The following is a 25,148-nucleotide window of genomic DNA, read 5'->3' as shown; positions in this document are numbered from 1 at the left end:
TGTGGTTTCCCCCATCTCCCCCAAATAACTATGGGAAAAAGAGGCTTCTAGAAAACAAACCATTCCTCTCAAATAGTCTAAATCAGGGGTGTCCAACCTTGGCAACTTCAACTGGGAGTTGAAGTCCACAAGTCTTAAAGTTGCCAAGGTTGGACACCCCTGGTCTAAACCATATTAGTTCTACTTTCAAAAAAAACATTCAAGAAAAACAAAACTGTAGCCTGGCTTAAATTGGATCACCATTTCCAGTGATGCCCCAGCATCATCAGAAGACCTCTTGTAATTACACAGATGGTCATGCTGGAGGCCCCTGGCTTTTCAAAGTTTGTCACACTTATCCATGATAGAGTTCCTACAGTTGAAGGAAAAGGCTGAAGGCATAGCTTCTGAATAGAAAGGGGAGGAAGAGTGGTCACAAGATGACTGGAGATAAATGGAATTTCCCCTCCTGAATCTAAAACCACTTATAATCTTTAGATGGCTTCTATGAAAGCTTGCCAGATAAGCTTTGATGTAGAATACTTAAATGATTAGATATAGAACAACATCCTAAAAGTTAAGTTTTACATTTTTACATTTTAAGGTTCCATCATTGTTCATATGGTCTACCACAGATTGATATAACTGCCACCAAAATTATTGCTATATTTCAAAACAGTAGTCGAACCGATTGCTTACAAAATGGTTGATTATCTGTACACTATTTTGGATTTTTAGGCCACTATTTTGGATTTTTAGAAGACATCAGTAATTAATCACAACTATACCTTTGTTCAGGAGAAACTGATGGAAGTCTGCCATCGAGTAACTGGATCTGCTATTTTAAAAGATAGGAGAAATTTAAATAAACCAGTAAGTTGTTTAATTATAGTCTGTACCACTTTTCCTAATCTAGGTACCCTTCAAATGTACACATGCATATCTTGATCAATAGACAAAGCTCTAGTGATAGGAAATTGGTTACAGTCAAGTGAATGAGTTCCTTTTTTATGTTCCTTTGTTGTTTTTCATGGAACCTCATCAAAACACAGTTTGAAAAAACCTGGTCTAAAATACTGGGATGACTGGGGAAGGCATTAAAGGTACCACTCTGCTACCCTGCATAGTTCAGATCTGAACAGGAAGCAATATTGAACTCTTGGAGAAGAAACAGAAAGGCCTTCTGTTATTTTGTTTCTTAGCCAAATGGATGGTGAGACCTTATCCAACAGACTCTGTGCATTGGGCATCCTCTAAGAATGCCCAATGCACAGAGTCATTTTAAATTTTCCAACAGAATCTCTACATTTATACAGATTCCCACCAGCAAACACGTTTTAATCATATCTAGAAGCATCTAACTTAGTTTCATTGGCTCATCATAAATGCTAAATATTACTGATTCACAAAATGGCTCTGCCAATAGAAGCATCTGTTTGTCTCCATTCAAAGGACATAAATTTCAATGACATAAAAGGCTTCTTCTATTTCACTGGACATCTATCGTCGATAAAATGCAAAGACTGAAACCCTAGGTCTGAAGGCACCTATCCCAAAGCCTTCCAAAATCTGCTATTGAATTATCATTTTTAATGCAACAAAGGGGAAAGTATTAATTTTTTCCAACATATTTTTACATTTAATTTCAATGGGAGTGATACTGAATGTCCTGGCTCCACTTACTTTTCTGGGTCAGCATATTACTGAAATCCAAGTATACATTTCACAAAAAAAATCATGCCTGCCTGCTCAATGTTATAAGACAATAATACAGCTTTTTTCTAAACTTAGTTATCAGAAAGTAAGATATAAAGTTCTATATACCTGTGGCCACACTGCACTGGGAGACAACTGCTGGGGTCTTTTGTTACTCATCTGAACACTTGTTGAAGGTCTAAGAGATTGCTGGGAGATTGTGCTGTCCACAGAATCCAGGCCCTGTGGTGCTGGATCTTCAGTCCCCTCTGCCATAGGGAGCCCCAGGTGCTCATCCATCAATGCCTGAGTGTTACGATCACTCTGATAATGATCGGGCTGACTGGCATCAGCAGATGGCTGTTGCTGCTGCAGAACACTTTGTGGATACAAATGTTTGAAGGACTGCTGCTGATCTTGATAGAAATACGGAGGGACCGCTCCTAGCTGTATAAGCTGCATGGAATTACCTCGATCTTGGGAGTATTGCTGAGGTTCGTGCAGAGACTTCTGGTTAGTATCCCTGTGATAGGGAGGAAGCTGTGTTTGTATCTGCTGCTGCTGTTGCTGCTGCTGTTGTAATTGTTGCATCATAGGCTGTATTGGATAATACTGAGCTGTTTGCATGGGGCACTGTCTCTGTTGCTGCTGCTGAGGCTGCATGTCATGTACCAAGAGCCTGTGCTGTCCTTGATGGGGTTGCTGCTGCTGCAGATAGTATTGATCTTGCTGTAGCTGCGGTGGCAGCAAGTGTTGAGAATGCATTTGCTGCAAGTGGGCCTGTCCCTGGTGCATGGCAGAGTGCATGGGGATGTGAGCAACATGCTGCTGGTTGTCATAATAAAGAGAGGACTGGTGTTGCATTAACTGCATCTGCTGCTTTTGCTGTGCACTTCCAAATCCGGGATGGACTTGCTGTGGCATCTGCTGGTATCTCGGCACAAGTTGTTGTTCCACAGGTTTCTGAGATAGCAATTGTCGAAGTGCACTATCGCCGGCATTCTCCATCACTGGAGGCTGCGCCTGAATGTGCTGAGACACATTGTTCACTTGGATTCTTAAGTTTTGGCTAGCAAACACCTGGGCAAAAGAGTCTAATTTATGCAAAACTCCACTGGTAATTTTTTGTGATCTGAGGTCATTGCTTTGGGAACAAAGATGGTCAAAGCCATCAACTGGTTCGCTTTGAGCCATTGGGTTCCACATGACATGCTGACTGTTTCTTACTGGGAGGTGGTTTCCAGATGCCAAATGGGCCCAGTCTGCTTGCCTGGGAGAATCCATTAGCCCGAGGCCTTTGGGCCCAACATTCAAAGAGATGTTTTCCCTGGCATCATGAGGGAATGAAGGAGAGAGGGGAGACTCTGGAGACGTATGCATGGCTGAAGATCCATAGTTGTGGTTTGCAGATGCCAGAGGACTCAAGTGCTGCTGCTGGTAATATACATTTTCACTATTGTTAACTATATGGTTTGTTTTATACGTCTGCTGATCCCCCATTTTCAGCACTTTTTCTCTCAGCAAGAACCATTTAAAATACAATCAAACAGTGTAGTCCTGAGAGAACTTAAAAATAAAACATGGCAAACCTATTTTATTCTTTTGACCACTTGTTCTAGAGAACTGAATTTTTTATGGATGGTGAATTCCACTTCAGCCTGAAAAAAAGCCTTTACTGAAACCAAGATATTTGTTGTGCTTTTGTCACCTGTAAAGGAAAAAGAAAGGAAACATAACTACGGCAGTCCTATATCCCTTCGAACACAACTGTTCAAAACTTTACCCCTATTTGGGAGTGTTGGGTTGTAGTGTCCAGTGAAAGGAGGTTTGTCACATGGTTGTTGGGGATAAAGATTCTGGCAGATGAGGATTTTTTTCTTACAAGGATGAAAGTAACTTGTTTTTATGTGTTTTTTAAGCCCTAAATATCAATTTCACAGTGTTCCCTTCTGAAAAATCTCAACAACAAATCTCATTTGGCACTTAGTGGTTTGCCAATTTCTAGGTGCTCTGATGACATAAAAGAGAAACCAGGGGTTATATAAGATTTTATATTTACCCATGGGTGTCAAATTCAGGGCATCATGTGATGTTTCATGACATTTTTTGCCTTTATGGAGCTGGGGTGGATGTGGCCTGTGCATGATGCATCCGGCCCACGAGTTGCCATTTGAAACCCCTGCTATAGACTATGTTGCCCACCCATTCAAAAGAATAAATTCATAGTTTACTATGTTCCTAGGTATATATCTGTTTCTGGAAGTTTAAATAGCTTTAACAGCATGCAGCTTATGCTAATGGAGGGCTTGGTTATTCAACAATCAAAGCCCCAAATCAGACTTCTTTATAATCCCTAGAAGCCAAGGCCCACAACCTTGAGGGCAAACTTCAAGAAACAGTGGATCAATTTCCTATTGATTGGGGAAGGGAAGGGGAGAGAACAAAGAAGAAAACAGTGCATCAGCCTTCTTTGAGAAATGACGTCTCCTACCACCAAATGGGAAAAAATGCTGTTTCAGCCACTGCAGTCCTTACTTATTCAATATATATGCACACCATGTTTACCCACACTGCACTGACCTGTGATTAAACCTGGCTATATTGGCTATCTATTTAGTAACACATTTCAAAGTGTTAGTGTTACACTGCTTTGGATCCAAATTCCCAACAGAAGTTTGAGAAGCATTCCTGCCTCTGTTCTGAAATAGCCACATATAAAGAACACGTTCATGTATAGAAACAGAACCTTATGGGATGTTCTACCAGAAGATAGGCTGACACTTTGTGGTTATGCAGGGCTAGGCAAAGACACATAGAGATACACAATATTTACACATCATTCTAAAGAGCTAAGGATACACAAGCTAAGGGAAAAATCAAAAGAGGAAAACATATCCTCTCCAGCAGCCGACACCCAGATAAAAAGGGATTAATATCAGATAAACAAACAAACAGGAAACAATAATCAAGGAAAAACCAAGGAGAAAAATCATACACCCATCAACATTAGGAAGCCAAGATATTATATATAAACAGGGAACAAACTCCACATCCACTAGCACTGATGATGTTACTTAGTGTGGTAATGAAATGTCTGCAAGCAAACAACGAAGCTCAGAGAGCACCAAGAACTTCAAAGACCGTTTCATTTTACAGGTGTTCAACAGGTTGACATAATTTATTGTTTTGAGCTACTGATATTTTATACTGCTCTTTATACAGTACATTAATGTTTTTATTATTAAATATTTAGTGTTCTTTTGCTGAGTGGTCTAAAAGGTATATATAAAAATGATAACCCACTTCATAAGATTAATATATCCGACCTAAGTGGCACCCTAGAGGGCTGAATGGTTCAATACTAATGCACAGTTCAGCTTGCCAAAGACAATAGTAAATAAAAGAAAAGAAAGACTGTTCATCCAACAGAATGTTCTCTTACAGTACCTTTGATGAAGAACTTTCTTACTCCTCTATAGCAGAGGTCTCCAAACTTGGCAACTTTAAGACTTGTGGACTTCAACTCCCAGAATTCCTCAACCAGCTATGGGTTCTGGGAGTTGAAGTCCACAAGTCTTAAAGTTGCCAAGTTCAAAGACCCCTGCTCTATAGTTTTGCATGAGTACCTCAATATTTAGCTTTCAAGATCAGGAATGCTGAAGAGGTCATCCTCCTAATTCCCTACAATCACAACCTTTTTTCATGAAGTTCCCTTCTCCCTCCTAGTCTGCACCTCCTTCCTATCCAGGGAACTCCTTACCATGCAACACAGGAAATCTTCAATTAGGTAACTTTAGACAATGTTCCTAATTAATTACTCCATCAAAACAAAGTCATCTTCCATGCTGCACACCATACACAGCTGACCCTCTATTGCAATTATCCGTGCCTCTCCCAACCCATTTTCACCCAAAATGCAGGAGACACAAAGGTCCAAACCTGACTGTCACCTAGGTAATAATTCATGCTCCCCTTCCTGCCCCATATCCCAACTTGGTAACATCTTCAGACTCTGGTGTGGGAATGGGGAAGGAGAGCTTCTCTCAGGAAATCAGTGCAGATATATTCTAATGGTCACACTGTCCCAGGTCACAATCCAGAAACTGGATAACAGGTTCCTCTACATTTGCCTTTAAAGCAGAGAGTCAGAACAAAAACTCTGCCCTAACAATGTCAGACAGGAACGAATCCAAACTGAAGCAAGGCTTAATCTTAGCAGCCACCTTCCTGGACCTCCTACAATATATATGCCATACCTTCCTGAGAGAACCAGTCTGCTTCATCTGCTGCTGAGTTCAGGTGAATTCTGGTGTATCTGGTGAAAAGGCTAACAATAATACAAAACTAATCCAGATCCAGGGATCATTAAATGCGGAGAAAGTATAATTATGATTCTCAGGTATTGATTAAATCCAATATTCAGGTTACATATTCAGGAAAGCCAAATGAGATTTTTAAAAAGTGATTTAAAATGAGAAGTATTGGTGTCACCTCTACTCAACAGGGGAGTGGACCAGTGTCAGCTTTCTGATGCCCTATTTCAATTGCTAGATGTTAGGTTGCACCTGTCCTCAACCCATTATCCACAGTTGATTGGATGAAAAAAATGCCACCATGAGAATTTTTTTCATGTCTTTGTTAACCGCAAGGCTGGATCTCTATCTTTGCAGAGTTTGCTTATAACAACTGTGTCGATACCCTAGCTTAGCTTTGGTCAGCCCTATTAGGTAGACCAGACCAAGAAATCAACTCCACAGGATATCTACACATATTTTTCTTGGGACTGATTACTATAATAGAATCCTTCGAGTCTGATTTTGCTGTGCAGTGCCTTCTTCTCCTTCTTGTAATTCTGTGAATTAGGGAGGTGACTGAGCTACTTCCAAATGTTATCTGGACATTCTGCACTTAAAAAGTGTTTCAGCTTTTCTTGCCCTGGCAATAGGTGAGTGTTTGTCAAAGCCATCTTTATTCTTTGCAACTGCCACCCTTTAAAACTAACTCATTCCATTCATCCATCCATCCAATTTGTATGTCACCTGACTCTCAACATCTCTTACCATTCTTGCCTTTGCCCATCATAGAGGCCTCCTTCAGAACAGTTAGTCCCCTATATGCTCTGCTGCTTATCACTTCAGGAAAGGTTCCCCCATTGTTGTCAGACAGCACACTGACTTGGTGGCTTTTGGCCCTTTAATAAAAAAATGAACAAATTGTAGATAGTGTGGAAACTAAAGAATGCCAGTTACCAACTGCCAACTCAGTACCAAGTCCAAAAATTGCAAAGCAAGATCTACAAGGTTGTAAAAAAAAACAGGAAGACTGTGAGTAAAAAAATGGATCATGCTCTCATTTTGAAGCTATCTAAGCAACTACATTCTAGTCAGTAAAAAATGATTCTTATTTAACCATGTCTGAGTCATTTTTGCAGAGTCTGACAATTCAAAAATCAAGAAAGATCAAAGGACCTAGAAATGCTTGGCCTTGAGGAGATTTAGGTGGCCATGACAGTACTGTTCAAATATTTGAAAGAATATCACCACAGAACAAGGTCAAGGTCTGTTTTCCATCATTTCAGGATAAAGGATGTTGATTAATAACATTTAACTTAAAAAGCAGCAGATTCCAATTTGAATGTTACAAAAAAACAAAACTAGCACAAGAGCAGCTGTTCCTTGACAGATGAGATCTGTTGTCTCTCATTGCTACAGCCCGTCTGCAGCCAATTGTCCCCTGCCTTCGTGAAGGCAGGTGGCTCCCTATCTCATTGACCACTTCCCCCAATGATGGAGGGGCCTCAGACAGCATCAAGTTCAGCCCCTGGACTCTCCAGTTGTTCCAGGGGAGATGTGCCATGCCTGTCAGATTGCCTTGGTTCCATCTCCTTGTCCTCCTCCAAATTGGGATCTGACAGAGCCATGAGAGGTACTTGTGAGGCTGCAGCCTCACCCCTCTTGATAGACTGTACCAGGCAGTGGCTATTTAGCTCAGCAAGTGGAGTGAAACAACGTTGGGAGCAAGGAGTCTTGTTTCCTTGCCTTGCATTCATCAGCCTCTGTGCCTCTTGCAGTGAATCTTCTTTCCTGACTATATGCTCATGCTTTGACCTCTGGATTTCACAGATTTTGCCTGTGCCTCAAGGACTTGTTTTTGCCTTACAAAATGGCCTAGCTTTACCTCTGCCTTGTGGACTTGTCTCGTCCTTGTTTTGTCCACAAATCTGTGGATTCATGTTGGGTTTGTTCCTGGACTGAACTGTGAACTCCTGGAAGGTTCTGTGGTTGGTGTGTAGATTTCTGGAGAAGACTATTTGGGGCTTGGAAAGCCTCAAACTAAACCTTTACCCCACCTGTGACATGTGCATGTGTGAACAGGATCAGGCAGGGATGATGGATTCTCTTTCATTGGCTGTTTTCTACTGACGGTCTTGGTCAACTCACCACAGCCAATTCGCCATGAGACAATTTGCCACAGGACAATTCAATGTGGGATAACTCAAGAGCGGAATAACTGAATTGCAGCAGGCTTTGTCTTGCTTTATGTTTGAACCTTCTCAAGTTAGAAGTCCTTGAGGCTGGGGGGAGCTGTAATTTGTCTCTCTCTTGAGTTATCCCACCTTGAACTGTCAGCTGTGGTGAGTCGGCTCTGGTGAATTGTCCCATTCCATTCTAGTGAAGACTAGGCAGCCATTTGTCAGGGATTATTTAATTTGGTTTCTTTCACTTAACAATGGATTGGCCTCAATGGCAAAAATGCCCCTTAAATGAATCTAGGATTCCACCATTCTTCCTGCATACTAATATTTATTGTAAGCTGTGGTGCAAACAACATTGTTTTGTAGCCATACTGTTTTCCCAATAGATGCAACCTTGGTTGTAGTCTAAAGCGTGCACATGTGCCTGTGTGCGTGGGTGAGAGAATGTAATGGCTCACTTGAGCCCAGACATACAGAGATAGAGAGGCAACAGTTCAGTGTACTTTGATTAAATCAAAAGGGAAAATCAAGATAGGAAGTCTTTTTACAAGAGTAAACTCACTAAAACTGATTAGAAAGATTAGGATTGGGTTTATATATTAAATTGTCTGTAAAATTCACTAGATAATCTAGATTCAAGGGTTGGGAGGCAGGTGAGACAACAATTCCCTCAAAGAAGAAATGTTCATCTAATTCTGCCACAGATCCAAGATCTCATTTTGTAATATATTTATTATTTTATTTAGACATAACTATATGCCGCCTAATTATCAAATTCTAGATCTGAGCTTTGTTGCAAACTATCTGGAAGAAAATCAGCTTCTTATCCAAGGAGGAAAAAATACACGATTACATTATTGTGATCACTGCTAATATGTGAGCAATCCTAAAACACAGTGTACAGTAGAATCGCCCTGTATTTTCAAGGAAATATGTATCGTACTTGACTGAGAATCATAACACCCGAACAAAACTGGAAGGCAGATAGTTAGGGAAAGATAGAGTTGGACCCTCAGTCGAACTGCAAAACTGGCAGATGTAGACACCAATTAATAACACTGCATCTCCAAGACACTTCTGCACCAAATTTAATTTATACCATACCTTTATCATTTGGAGAAATGATTAATACACAGAGATTAAGTTTAGCGATAACATAAATACTCAAATTGTCTAATAAATAAAACCAGTTTGATGCAGAAAGTACATGAATTCTAATCCTTAGGCATGGAAATTGGCTGGAAGACCTTGAGCCAGTCACTGTCTCTCAGCCCACCCTACCACACAGGGTTACTATTGTGGAGAAAATAGGAAGGAGCACTATGTTTACTGCCTCGAGCTGTACAGAAAGAAGGCAGCATATAAATAAATTCAAACATAATAAATATATAAATAAATACATTCAAGAATAAATCTGGTGTCCCAAAAGTGTTTTTTTCGAGAGGCAATTGGACTTTGTTTTTCTTTGAAGACCTTTTGCTTCTCATCATTTGAGGGGCTGCCACAGGGAGGAAGGGGTCAATCTATTTTCTAAAGCGCCTGTAGGCCAGACAAGGAATAATGGATGGAAACTGAACAAGGAGAGATTTAACCAGGAAATAAGGAGAAACTTTCTGACAGTGAGAACAATCAACCAATGGAACAGCTTGCCTTCGGAAGTTGTGGGAGCGCCATCACTTGAGACCTTCAAGAAGAGATTGGACTGCCATTTTTCAGAAATGGTGTTAGGGTATCCCGCTTGGGTGGGGGGGTTGAACTAGATGACCTATAAGGTCCCTTCCAACTCTGATTATTTGTATCATCCAAGAAGCTTTCTCTCATCTGAAGAAATTTCTTGGATGAGAAGCAAAACATCTTCAAAGAAAAACCAGAAAGTCCAGTTACCTCTTGAAAAAGCACCTTTGGGGCAACCATGACTTGGATGACTGAGAATCTCCATAGACATAAATCTGGTGAAAAAGATACATATCAAAAGATTTCCTACATACTGGGAGAATGGGGGTCCCACCTACAATTTCCAAGAAAATGTTTTCTGTAGTCTAGGAACTTAGGCAGGAGAAGGTCTTCGCCAGTTTGCCAAAACATGCCACTGACAGCATTCAGAACAGTTTCTGCTGCTAATCTTAGGAAGAACATTATGGGTTTGTAAGCAGAGAGATAATCCCTTAGATATTCAGGCCTTAAATATAATGCCTTGAATTGTTCTTGGTAAACAATTGGCAACCTACATAGAGCTTTCAGTATGACTTCTCCAGGCATCACATGATCTATATAACCCAGACCCAGTTAACACTCTGAATTGCAACATTTTGTAACAAGTTTGTCTTCAAGAGTCACCCCCCCAAGGACAGGTCTATACAGTATTGTAATAATCAGAATACGATGTTGCTAAGGGGTGGATAATCAGGGGTGGGATTCTACCACTTCACACCTTCTGATGTCAACAAGCGGAGTCTGCCAATATAAAAACGCCAGCCCCTGGCTGGCCCACCTATCTTTTAGGTGAAGATACTTGACAGACGTAACGTGTCTCTGGAAGATAAAGAAGAAATTAACATACCCCCTTCCCCGACCATCATGACCAGACGTACAGGTTGTGGCTGGACTATCTTGCAATGTAGATAGAAAGGGCATTCTCAGCAGGGGTGGGATTCTATCAGTTCGCACCTATTCGCTAGAACCGGTTGTTAACATTCTAAGCAGTTTGGAGAACAGGTTGTTAGAAGAAATTACTGGCCTAATCCTGTAAGGAAGGCAGGAAGGAAACATTCTGGTGTTGCTTACAGAAACTGCCTCTCCATTAACCCTTATTACATTCTTGGCAGGACTAGACTTCCTGCCTCAGGAATGTCTCTGGAGGGTTTTTTTCCTCCTTTGCTAGTACTTTGCTTGTGTGGAGTGACCATTCAAAGATACAATGGCACTGAAAAAAGTGACTTATGACCATTTTTCACACTTACGACTGTTGCAGCATCCCCACAGTCATGAGAGGCCAGGTGAGGAGATATGTGCCTCGATGTGAGTGATATTGAGTTGGCCACGCCCAGCCAATAACATGACCACCAAGCCATGTCCACCCAGTCACATGACCACCAAGCCATGCCCACCACCTAAGCCACGCCCACAGAACCAGTTGTTAAAAAATTTGAATCCCACCCCTGTGGATAATTATCACCAAATCTGACTAGATCAAGAAGAAACACAGCTAGCACACCAGAAGCTATGAAAGCACTCCTTTCTGTTGTTTGTGAATCCAGTGTAAGCTAACCAGTCAACAGTTTTCCCATTCAGAATCTATAGGCTGTTCTTAAACTGATTTTAAAAACAGGCATCAAATTAATAATAATAATAAGAAGAAGAAGAAGAAGAAGAAGACCCTCAAACATGTATTTACCCAGGCCTTTCGCAAGGGAGAGTGAGACGCCTTGCTTTCAACATTCTTAGCATCATGTATCTGTGTTTTTAATTGATTTTAATGCAATTTGTTTGATTGCTGTGAGCCACCCAGAGTTGTTGGGAGTTATTATAATAACAACATAATAATAGCAGAGAAAAGACTGGAGAAGATAAACAAAATACATAGACATGCAAATAGAAATTGAACAACTGTGGCAAAAGAAAGCAAAGGTAGCAACAATAGTGATAAATAAGCACTTTGGGTGCAATCCCAAAATATACGGAGCATCTCTTGAACACTACTTGTGACAAAATCACCATCAGTTGATTGCAAAAGGCAGTTTTACTCAGAACAGCTTACATCCTGCAATGATATCTGTAACACCCCATCTGTCTACCCTAGGTCCTTGGGAAGGACTTGATAAGTGGTCAAAAATGCCAAATTCAGTCTGAACACCTGGCTGACTATGCAATCAACCATAACAATAATAACAATTGTTGCCTAAAGAAAAATCAATGTAAGAAACTTGAAAACTTTTTATTAAAAAGAGTAATATCATTTAAAATATGATTGGTTTAGAGAATACAGAAAGATCCAAGGACAAGAGAGGATTTTAAATATCATTTCTACTTATTAACATTTTGAGGATTATGCTGTTCATCACCTCAGGAGAACCATTAAAAGAGCCGTGGTGAAGCAGTGGTTAGAATGCAGTATTGCAAGCTACTTCTGCTGACTGCTGGCTGCCTGCAATTTGGCAGTTTGAATTTCACCAGGCTCGAGGTTGACTTAGCCTTCCATCCTTCTGAGGTTGGTAAAATGAGGACCCAGATTGTTAGGGGCAACATGCTGACTCTGTAAACAGCTTAGAGATGGCTATAAAGCACTGTGAAGCGGTATATAAGTGCCACTGCTATGGCTATTATAAAACCAAAATGGGGAGGGAGGGATATAAAGAGGAAATTATCATGTTATCAGATTCTTTACAGTTCAGCATTAAGTATAAGGGTCTTTTTCAAAAAAAAAAACCCTTCATCATTATAATACAACAAAGATACTATATTAATTTCTAACTAATTATATTTATTTATTCAATTTAGTGCAAATGCAGACTGTCCCGCAGTCATAATTATTCCCACATAAATCAAGAATCACTTTTGTAAATGTTACTATTATCTTTTGGCTAAGTTACTTCATTTTATTTAGACAACATATATGGCCACTTACCTTGTACATGGAAATGCTAAAGTATTTGCCATGACTTTCAATAAAAACAGGACATTCCACCAATTCTACAATTACATTTGCTGTACTCACTTGTACAATAGCCTGGGTGAATTGCTAGTTCTTTAGAGCCTTCTAAAGACTAATAAGCTTGGGGTCCTCTAAATGTTGACAAGAGGGATTTCACTGACTTGGAGCAATCTATCTCTGATGTCCCACCAAATGGAAACATTTAAGGGAAAGGACCTGGAGTTCCTCCAGCCTATCTAACCTAATAGAATAGGCAGATATCCTCAGGAAGAAGTGATCCTATATATAATTTGGCCTCATGCCATTTAGGGCTTTAAAAGTGATAACTGGCACCTTGAATTGCACTCATAAAGCAACTGGGAGCCAATGCAAAAGCAGTTTAACATGGGGAAAACTTGAAGAGCCCACATGTGTCCTTGACGACCACATGTACCAATGCACGCTTCTGGGTGGTCTTCAAGGACAGCCCCATTTAGAGCACATTGGGCTAACCCAATCAAGAGGTGACTAAGCCATCACTGAAAGTTAGCAAGGCCTCCTAGTTAAGGAAAGTGCACAACTGGTATACAAAGTGAACCTGTGCAAAGGCTCCTCCAGGCATAGCTACCATCTGAGAAGGAGCCATGATTCCAGGGCGAATCTGACAGGGGGAGCAGTACCCAAGATGACAATTCACTCAACCTGGGTTGGAGGGCAAAACCCAAAGCCACTTCAAATAATTCATTGCTAGGAATGGTACATTAAAAGAAATACACTAAAAGTGATACTCTGGCATGCTTAAGTTAATTAAAAAAACCATTTCTGCCATGAAGCTATAATCTCTCTAATATTTCATGTTGCAGAAGTTTAGAGTTATCATCACAGCTTTGCTGCTATAGTAGCTCTGGTTTTACTACTCATATCAGGTAACAATGAACAGGGGAATCCAATTCTCTCTTGAAACCGTGAACTCTGAATGTCCATTTTTTTGATTTAGAAACACATTATATAAAAGTCTTCAAAGAAATACAGATATACTGTGTATAATTCCATCAAACCTAAGTGTGAAACAAGATTAGCCTGCTTTTTTTAAAATGGGATTTTCAATTCAAGAAGCCTAATAACACAATTACATCTTGTATTTTTGATATAGTGAATTGATTCGAGTGTTTGAGAAACATGCAGAGACATCAGTGTCAAACATGTAACATTGTTTTGAGTTTTGCTTCACATCTACTGAGATTCTGCAGAGTATCTTTTCTTGCAGGATTATATATTACAGGTAGTCCTTAATTTATGACCACAACTGAGCCCAGAATTTTCATTGCTTAGCAGTTGCTAAGGGAGTTTTTCCCCATTTTGTGATTTTCTTTACCGCAGTGGTTAAGTTAATCCCTGTAGTTGTTAAGTGAATCATCCAATCATTAAGTGAATACTGGCTTCCCCCATCTATTCTGCTTGTCAGAAGCCAGCTTGGAATGTTATAAATGGTGATCACATAACCCTGGGACAGTGCAGCTGTCATAAACACCAGCCAGTTGGCAAGTGCCTAAATTCTGATCATGCGACCATGGGGATGCTGGTAAGTGAAAACTGGTCATAAGTTACTTTTTTCAGTGCCACTATAACTTTGAAGAGTCGCTCAACAAATGGTTGTAACAGAGGACAATTTATACCTTCTTTTATTTCTGGAGATGATAGTTGAAGGTCTGATAACTTGCAAGGGCATCCCTTGAGTTGCGTGATGAGTATGTTAATAGTCTTTTGCAAGTGGTTTGAAAATAAGCATTCTATTCTTGAATAGATTACAAAAGTAAAAATAGTTATAGTCTGTACTAAAAGACAAGAAAAATGAGCTTAAAACCCTGTATCGTTTACAAGCAGAGGAAATTATTAAAACCAATGTAAGCAACAAAATATACAATACTCAGGCATTTAAAAGATTGAAATCAAGCACAAAGTAGGCTTTCTAGTGGTTCAAAGATCTTCCACCTTTATCTACACCGAGCACCAAAAATCTAGATTTTCCCACAATCTCTCCCCAACATAAGATTGTCACCCAAAGTATCTAGAATATACTGCTTTGAATAATGCACTTCAGCTCCTAATATGTGTACTATTTTCCAGTAAGAAGAATATACCCTTTCAGCCTAAGGTGTATTAAAAACAAAGAATGAAATAATTTTGGGCAACTGTATACAGGCAGTCAGTATAAGACATTTTTGTCACTATATATACAAATGCAATAAGCAGACACCTTAAGCCTGAGGACTGGGAATAGCAGAAGCAAAGAATAATTGTAACTATGGTTTAGTGAAATTAACAAAAGGTTAATTCATATATTATTCTTAGACCCAGCAAAATGTCAAGGGCAGATAAGAGCTAGATATATTTCAAAGCCCAAATAAAAAGTATTGTTTATTGTAGATGCTCAGTACTCCCCAGATGATACTTCTCCAATCTAACATCTGCCAGATATAAGAAAAGACAGAGAAACCATCACCACCCTAGTCTTGGCCATGCTGGTTGGGATGACAGTCCAATATGGCTGGAACACCACATTCAAAAAGCCTACTTGCACATTTCTAAATGCTTTATATCTAGAGAAAATGCTTCATTTCTCCTCATAGCTTTTATTGGAAATAAAAGAGGTTTTTTTTAAAAAAGAGGCTGTTCATACAACTTCAAGATGTAGTTTTTTCCAAAGAAGGATGTTTTTCTTAGATATAATAGAAAAAGGCATACTTTTTTTTCTCCTTATTCTCCAGAAATGTTCTTCCTCTTTCAGAAAGGAACAGTATGGTTTTATTGAGAATGTTTGTCAGATGTTTTTTTATTAGGAAAATTCCAGGAAGTTTGAAAGCATATTTTCTATTCTTCTGCATATCAGGATTACATGCATGGGCATGTTTCAAAGGAAGCCACAAGCCAAAACATAGCCCACTTTCCAATTTCTTCACTTCTCTTTTGGAAACAAGGACAAGACCTACCCAGGATTGGTATTCAGCCCTTCTTCTTTAGTATCCTGTTCTCTTTTGCAATAATAGACATACAAATGTGGTGTCCATGGTGTCATAGTTGTTTGCAGGCATTTCATTATCTAACTAGGTAACATCACCATCATCAAATTACCAAGTTGGATGCAAGCATACCAACCAAGCTTAAAGAGCATCAAGGACTCCTCAGTTCAATCCTCAACTACTTTTGTTCTCTTCTACTGGAGACACACAAACACCCAACAAATATTAACATATATGTTATGTGAAAATGCATATATGAACGAACTTTGGCAAGCCTCAAGCTTGAACATTTACCCACTCTGATTATAAACAATCATTCCCTGTGAAGTTCAGCACACAGGAAGTGCATTTTATTTCAATTATAAATGGAAACCAGTAATCTAAAAGTATGATATCATTTTGATATCGTATCACTGCCAATGGAAAAAAATCAATAGAACTAAATCAGTTCCCAAGGAGCATCTGTTAAAAGACAGACCACAAAAACAAAGCAGAATAATATTGGCTGTCACCTACATTCATAGCTCATTTCATTCAAACATATTAGTATTCAAAACATATTAGTAATAAATTACAACACATACCGAACAATGATGAACTTTCTTAGGCACAGGGTGGAAAGTCCATACTTGCATAAACCACCCAATTTGAACCAGACTCTCACATGAACAAACGGATCACCTATGATAAAATGAGGCAACAAACCCAGATATCTGAATCTGTAAAGGTCATATTAGTCTCTTTTAAACAATGTCACAGGACCCCTGAAAAAGTTTCCCATGATGTTGTAGTAGTTACTCTCATCCCACCAGGTTCCTAATGGTAGCCTTTTCCAATTTACTGGAGAAGATACTTTGACTTCTGTGCTCAAATGCTAATTGACAGACCACTGGCACTCAGAGGTGAATGAGGCCTATGACTTGGTTGCTCTCAAACATTTCCTTGGCAACTGAAGTGCCAAATGTGTACCTGGGCTGCTGGTGGAAAAAGATAGAAAGCAAATTTGACTGAGCTCAGGTATATGACCATGTGCCTACTCCATGACAGCAAGAAAGGTGAATGAAATTATTTCTCACATTGCATTAGAGAACTATCACCCAACCTGTATTATTTGACGTTACTAACTTGGGTGTGTGCTTATGTGTCAATTGAGAATTCAATATTGAATATTGATGATACTCAACTATATATTGCTATTGTCAACTCATAAAGCATTTCTATGCCTGTTTTATAGTTGCCAACAGAAAGCGGGGGGAGTTTGAAAGAACAGTGCAGCAGTTTGGAATCGAAAATGCATGCCATTCATATTCTTCAGAGATTGTAACTAGGCAACTGAAGTTTCTGCTGCGCAAATCTCTAATTGGAGAACATGATTGATGACTCTTGACTATGGACATGTTTCACTGGAGAATATGACTTATGATACACCCAGAGGGGTGGGGGAAAACCAGAGTTAAGGGTGACAGTGAATTACGTGTCTCAGAGTCAGCTACATCCAGGTCATGCCGATATGTTAACTCCCAATAAAACCTTTAAAGTTTTGGAAGTTTGGCTTGAGACTCACGATTTGTGAGGTAATTGCCAGAATGCTGACAGTTAGCCAACTCTGAGACACGTAATTCACTGTCACCCTTGACCCTGGGTTTTGGGGCACTTTCACTTGTTCCTTTGTGTCTTATAGAGGAGAAGAAAGGTAAGCCCACTGGCCCTTCATTTATGGAATTCCCCAGGGATCAGTTCATGTCTCTTCTTTTTTTTAACATCTAGACAAAGGGGAGGTCAACTGAGAATTAAGACATGATAGCATCAATATATGATGGCACTCAGCTATATCCCACATTATGGGGAAGATGCTGTTGTTGTTGTATCCTGGTGCTCAGAGGCTGTGAAGATTGATGGAAGAGAACAGGCTCAAGTCAAATGCAAAGCAAGACAGAGTTGCTAGTTGTAAACACGAGTTCTTCCTAGATGACAGGGACAACTGGTCCAGATTTGTAATTTGGGGATCCTTTTTGAACAGCAGTTGGAAGCTGTGATTAGGAGGACATTTGCTCAGCTTTGGGTAGTGCACCAAAGCGTATCTTTAGGTGGTACAGGAGGATTTAGCAACACTAACTCATACTCTCATCACTGCCTAAATACCTTTGGGACACTGCCCAGATAGACTACTGCAATGCACTTTATATGATGCTGCCTTTAAAGGCTACCAGTAAATTACTCACGTCTTAACTGGTTCTTGACACAAGGAATATATTAAACCTATACTATGGATCCTGCAGAGCTTATTTGTTTCATTCTGAATGCAATGTAAAGTGATATTTAACCTATTTTTATTTATTAAATTTATATTCCACCCACCTCAGAGTATGAAACTATGGGCTGCTTACAATATGAATCAATTTAGATACAAACTACAAAGCCTATGAGACCAGCTCCTCTGTTAGATAGTTCAGCCTGTTAGGTGTATGGAGGGCTCCTTATTGTCCCATGCTAACAGGATGTCAGGAAAACTGAAGCTAGAAGGTGCTGTTTCTCTATAGAATGAGATCCCCACTTAGATTGGCCCCCTACTTGAAAGCTTTTAGGAACTTATTAAAATAAAGCTTTTTCAAAGAGACTTTCTGCAATGTTACCCATACCTCGTCTTTCTCACTGCGTTTATCTCCTACTTTGGTTTTGCTTTTGCAACTTGGCTTAAAAGTTATTTTAATTCTGATGTGACCTTGTAACAGTTGAGGATTGCAAGTTTGTATCAGTGGAATGAATAAATAGCAATTTTATAATTCTAAAAAATAAGGAACAAACTGCAACTCTCAAATGCCCTTTATTTCAATCCTCATGTTTGCTTAGAACTGACTACACAGTTCTCCATTTTCAGGTTTGAAACAATTAAGAATGAACCCCAAATTAGGCATACAATAGTTCAAAAATCACAAAATAAACTTCAAATCATTAGTCTTCCCCCCATGTGATATAGGTCCACTTACTTTACAGGCCTGTGATCCCAGGTGTGGTTATGTAGCCTTGTATGGCAATTCAATCATAATTGACAAATTGTATTTATGCATCCTTGATGACTAACTGTCCATATTTACCAATTTCCTGAAATCAAAAGGCTTGTCATTTTCTGATTTTATTAAAAAAAATGTATGTGAATGCTTTGTTCAGCTGTTTTAGTTAATAAACATTAATAGTTTGTCTTCAATTAGTTCATCTAATTCTGTTGAAGTTAAGTAAGTTAACAAAAGTCATTCTATTTTTGAGCTTTAGCCGGGCTTCAGAATTACTGAAGACACTGTTCTTTGTGGTTTCTTATATTTCCTATTTCAGAAGATGATTACAAGCAGTTCCTAACTAGCTATATAGTTTCTTTAGAATTCTTTAGTAGCAGCATTGCTGGTGATGTAATATTTTGTTTTTTCATGTAACATTATCTTAATGTTTAAAAAAAATAATCTCACTTCCTGTTCAGCATTACGACTCAACCAAGAAAACCATTTTACTAATAGAACTATTAGTGTCGAAATGCTGACAAAAGTCTCAATAGACAGACAGCTTATATTTCCAGTTGAGATTCCGAAATTAAGGCTGAAAAATAATAACTTGCTGAAGGAGCAGCCTCAGCTACATCCCATGCTACACAGATCCAACTTCCATTTTCTCATGTATGATTCTGTCTCAATTATTTGTGACAAGTAAGAATTACCTTCCAATAAGTAAGTAGGTAAAGGAGTTTGTAAAAACTCATTTTTCAAAACCATAAATTATTAACATGACTAACTTGCTTGCAAGGTTGAGTTAAATCAATTTACAATTAGGTCTCATATTTTGCCTTTATTCAGAAGTCAGAGTCATTATTCATTCAAAGTGCCCCAGGGTTATTGATGGAAGGATCTAAAACTAGATTATGGCATTTTAGAAAAATTGGTGTGCAGTCCTGTCTCCTCAAAACCAAGTCCCATTGAGTTCAATGGAACTTTCCCCAAGATGAGCCTAATATTTCATCCTAAACTGTATCCTCCCCCCACCCAAAAATCCTGTAAGACTGATTCCAGAGCAATCTTTTCCAAATGCAATCTCCCAGATCTCAGTCAGTGGCAGTTCTGCAAGGATGGATTCTGGCCTCTGAAAATGACCATAGAGGCTGGAATAGTTCCTGAGTAAGCATCCCAGTGGAGCCCTTAGTTCTGCTATCTACCATCTACTAGTCAGAGACTGGCTAGAGTAAATTTCTATTACAAGAGTTGATCTGGTGTGATGATTTGTGACCCCTCAGGACAGAAACAAATATTACACTACATGAGGGAAATATTTTCTTTCCATGCACCATAGAAACTGTAGCAGCATTTGGAACTGCCTCTCACAAACATCCTGTTTATGTACGATGTACTCTCTGTAAGCTTTTCATTTATGATTGGCTATCTCGGCTTCAAAAAAGGGCAGCAGAGGCGTGACTCAAAAACTTCATCATATGAAGAACCGTTTCTGAATGCAGCTGGGCCCATATGGATTCAGGAGAAGCAGCCACCCCAAGCCACTGCCAGCTAATCTGTTGCGGTTAGTATGTAACAAAGTTTCTGTTTTAGGAATTAATGAGAATACATACCAAGCAGTCCCCTACCGAGAATAGATAGCATGCAGTCTCTATCTCTATCTGGTCTAAAAATGCAGAACAAGAAGAAACCAAAATGATACAACAGACTTTATATCTCAAAAACTGTTGTACGAAAGCAAGACAAAACAAATAAAACAGGATCATCCAAATCAATTTTGTCTGTGTCGTGTTTCCTTATGACCAAGTTGGGAGACCCATCCTGCCTTTTCTCACCATTTGAACTTACCAGCTAATAAATTGCTGTTTTCATATTGCTTTTGGCAATCGGAAGTCTGGGCAACACCAGAACGACAGACCCTGGGCAGGTTGGAAGACTGTCTGACAGGAATAAGAGTATCATTTGAAAGGGGGAAAAATGTAAGGATATATTTAGGAAGAAAAAAAGTTAAGATGCATAGACAAAATGGAAGGATTCATGGCTTGGAAACACCAGTTGAAGGATTTGGATATGACCCTTAAGAACAAGGTAAAGATGAATCAGAAATGGGAGATAGTAATTAAAAGGAGAACACAATTCTGGCTGCAGAGGAAGCAACACAGTGAAGTCATTACTATATTCCTTTCTACTTGACACTAATATGAGAGCACTCCTGACTAGCATATGACTCTGAGCACCCCATTTCCAGAAGCATATTGACAGAGGCATATTGAAGACAACAAAAATAAAGAGACATCGGGACAATCCTTAAAAGCATAGTTGACAGAACTTGGGATGTTCAGTTTGAAGAAAAGACAACTTGTGTTCAGGTACTTAAAAGTATAGGAAAGATGATGAAATATTTCCATGGTTACAGAAACTAGGATAAAACATAATCATTACTTTATTTAATGAAAAATTCGGACAGTAAGATCAATACATCAGTGGAACAATCTATCAGTTTGTGGATTCTTCATCTTTGGGGGATTTTAATAAGAGGTTGGGTAACCACCTCTCAAGATGGTTTAAACAGTTTTTCTGCACAGTGCAAATGGCAGGTCTGACTGGTCTTTCCAACTCTACAATTTTACATGGATACAAAAGTGAACATAAAATGAACATGAACAAATGGAAGAATACCACAGTATGCCATTAAACATAAATTTAATAGATAAATACACTTTATTGTGAAACAAACCAGAGCTGTAATACAGCCATTTCCTTTTCACTTTTTAGTCTATAGACTTTTCATTAAACAGAGCAACAGTGTTCAGGTTTATTAATGGGATGATGTTATCTTTCATAATCTCATCTGGAATGATGTAACTAGGAAATCCATCTCATTAAGATCTGTCAAATTTCCACTTTTCCTTTTCTTCTCTCTCCTTGAGCAAAGAAATATTCTTCCCCTTTTGGTATTATTTTTTTCCCTTTTGGTACCTATTCTTCTCTTTCCTTGTTTGGACCAGTCCTTCCTACCTAATTAGGAAAATTCCAGACAATATCATGAAGCATTTGGAACAAGATAACTGTTAGAAGTTAGCATTTTTTTAGAACAGGCATGAAAGCTACGTACCGCTTTTTGGATAGAATTGTAAGATTTAGTAGATCAGAGGAAGATTGCGGATATGGTGAATTTAATCACAAGGCATTCTATGAAGTTGACCATTGACTTCTTTTTGATAAAATGAAATAATGTGTTATGCATGTTCCCACTATCAGGTGGGTTTACTGGTGGCTGACCAACCATACTCAATACATGATCCATAATAGTTCTATATCAACATGGAGGTGCTCATCATCTTTATGAATGTTAATAAGATATGAAGAATGATCATCACCCAGTCTGCAAATCACAGAAAAGAGGGAGTTTGCTAACACTGCAGAAGGCAGGCACAAGTGCAAGAGGGTCTTGATATCATTCACAGATTGTCTAATGGTAAGAAATGTAGAGTTTGGGATTCTGCATTTAGGTTGAAAAACAACCCAGATGCATCAGTACGAGATAGATGATACCTGGCTCAACAGCAGCAGAGAAGCAAGATACCCAGATCTTTCTCTGTAATCTATAGACTACAGATTAAAGACGAGCCAGTAGTATGCAAAAAACAGTTAATACATCAGTATAGATCAAAATCACAGGAAGGTACAGTTCCACTTTCTACTGCACTGCTCAGACTGACCTCGAATACTGTGTCAGGTTCTGGTTGTCCCAATACAAGAAGGATGCTGAGGAACTAAAAAAAAAAAAACTCCAAAGAAGAGTAAGGAGGAGAAGATGAGGAGCTTGAACTAAATCCTATGAAGTACAGTGATGGGAACTAGGTATGTTTGGTCCAAAGCAAAGAAAGCTCAGGAAAAACATGATAGTAGTTAAATACTGAAACTGTGAGCGCTCCATCACTGGAGGTTTTCAGCAGAGGCTGGACAACAATTCATCTGAGATAGTATGAAGATTCCTGCCCCAGCCACGAGATTCAACTAGAACACCTCCAAAATCCCAATTCTTTGATTCTGTGGCTTGTTTTTCCCCTTTCCCACCCTTGCCTGATGGCCAATCTGGATCCCCCTTGGTTGCTGCTTCCTTTTCTTCCTTGGGGAGCACCAGCCTCCCAGCCAAGGCTCCGTTCCCCAATGACCACCTGCCACAAGTTTGGTGGTAACTCTGTAAAAGCAGTGCTGTTCAGCCTGAGAAGCCTCTGTGCCCTGTCTGTGCAGCCACACCAACTGGGCCCCACTGCTGCGGACATGTTGTTAAACTGTACTCTTCCTGGAGCAGTATTCTCAACTTTAGCAACTGCAAGTTGTGTGGACTTCAACTCCCAGAATTCCCCAGCAAGCATGAGCACTTGAACAGAGAAAATCTAGATTGATAAATTTGAATCTAAGAAATAGATTTTGATGGAAATCCATTTTTATCACTTCTCAAACGGTTTTTCACTTTTTATGATGTCACTTGAGATGTTTCATAAATCTCTAAATACACTTGTCAAATTATCTAACAATAATCTAATATTAATAAAAAGTCAGTTTTCTCTCTATGAAACCAGACTGCAAGATAAATTATTGATGCTAATATCTTTGGCAATCTTTGTGCCAGAGTGTATTCAGAATATATGCATCTACATTTAATACAGATAGCAGATGATAATGTGCACAATTTGTTGGGTTCTTTCCCATTACTATACAATCATTATATATGCTTCACAGTCATGGAGAAAATCTATGCAGTTGCTAAGAGTCAGCACCAACTTAATGGCATATAATCAATCAATCAATGCTTCACAGACTGATAAGGCAAGAGTCTTTTTTCAGAACACTTATCTTCGCTGATGATGTAAAGCTGTTCAATACCACAGACAATACTGCTACCCTACAAAAAGATCTTGACTATGTATCTGAATGGTCAAACAAATGGCAACTTCAAATCTCAACAAATAAATGCTCTGTCTTACATATTGGCAAAAAAAATCAGAAAATAAAATACAAGCTGAATAGTCAAGAACTTGTTGATGACTCAAGCTCTGTAAAGGACCTTGGAATACTCACCTCTAATGATCTAAGTGCTAGAGCCCACTGCAACTACATAGCCAAAAAGGCATTAAGAGTTGTTAACCTAATCCTACGTAGCTTTTTCTCTGGTAATATCACACTACTAACCAGAGCATACAAAACATTTGCTAGACCAATACTCGAATACAGTTCATCAGTCTGGAACCCTCATTACGTATCTGATATTAGCACAATTGAGAAAGTCCAGAAATATTTCACAAGAAGAGTTCTCCACTCTTCTACTCGTTATAGAATACCTTATACCACCAGACTTGAAATTCTTGAACTAGAAAACCTTGAATTACGCCGTCTTCGGTCTGACTTAAGCATGGTATATAAAATCATACATTGCAATGTCCTACCCGTCAATGAATACTTCAGCTTCAACCATAACAACACAAGAGCACACAATAGATACAAACTCAAAGTAAACCGCACCAAACTTGATTGCAGGAAATACGACTTCAGCAATAGAGTGGTCAATGTCTGGAATACTCTACCCGACTCTGTAGTCTCTTCTCCAAACCCCAAAAACTTTAACCTTAGACTGTCTACTATTGACCTCACCCCTTTCCTAAGAGGTCTGTAGGGGCGTGCATAAGCGCACCAACGTGCCTACCGTCCCTGTCCTATTGTTTCTCTTATTCTTTTATTTTTCTTATATGTACCCATTTCATGTATCCACAACTATGTATACACTTATACTTACTATCTTGTAAACAATTGGCAAATCAAATAAATAAATAAATAAATATATCTCTAAATAGTATAATATAGTAGGAGTCAAGACCTCTGTGTTTTTTTTAATAGTATTCTATGACCCAGGGAGGTTCCTGGATGCTATAGATTTAATTATATCAAATATTTCCCTCAGCATTAGAAGCACAGTTAAATTATTTAAATGAAGATTAGAAATCTTTACTTTTGAAAATTTATTCAGATGCTCTATAGATATCACCAACACTTGTATACAAATATACATTACACAATTTCAACTGTTTCAATTGAGAACCCAATGATTAACCTGTTTTCCCCATGGTCTTCAATTTGTCTCTATAATATTTATATTTATTTAATCAATTCATATAACTGCCCATTTTACATGTGACTCTAGTTTAAAATAATAAAAATATATTCTAAAATATAAAACTAATAGCAGCCCCCCAAAATCAGAAAGCTAACTTAGACACTCAATATAACCAGTCAACATGGTAGAACACAGGTGACTATATTCAGAGCCTTAAAAAAGGTAAATCTAAAAAACC

At 38.8% G+C, this 25,148-nt stretch overlaps 1 protein-coding gene across 9 annotated transcripts in view; it reads right to left on the bottom strand.

The window, feature by feature from the left end:
* TRERF1 (transcriptional regulating factor 1) overlaps positions 1-25,148 on the bottom strand; it is a 94,282-nt gene that overhangs the window by 22,446 nt on the left and 46,688 nt on the right. For 4 of the 9 annotated variants that reach the window (XM_087963193.1, XM_087963196.1, XM_087963226.1 and 1 more), the window contains exons 2-3: positions 1,804-3,382; positions 768-817 (exon numbers count right to left, since the gene is read on the bottom strand). In XM_087963193.1, the coding sequence (XP_087819319.1) occupies positions 768-817; positions 1,804-3,174 (1,421 nt within the window). In that variant the 5' untranslated portion in view covers positions 3,175-3,382. Of the gene's footprint in view, positions 1-767; positions 818-1,803; positions 3,383-25,148 lie in introns of those variants that run through there. The other 5 variants (XM_087963217.1, XM_087963185.1, XM_087963214.1 and 2 more) reach the window with 2 other exon arrangements.

This window comes from Notechis scutatus, chromosome 1, assembly GCF_049901735.1.
Source record: "Notechis scutatus isolate UNSWTSFEM ecotype Mainland chromosome 1, rNotScu1.2, whole genome shotgun sequence".
Lineage (NCBI taxonomy): Eukaryota > Metazoa > Chordata > Lepidosauria > Squamata > Elapidae > Notechis > Notechis scutatus.
Note: the sequence above shows the minus strand (reverse complement) of the source record. Positions and strands in the feature narration are given on the sequence as shown.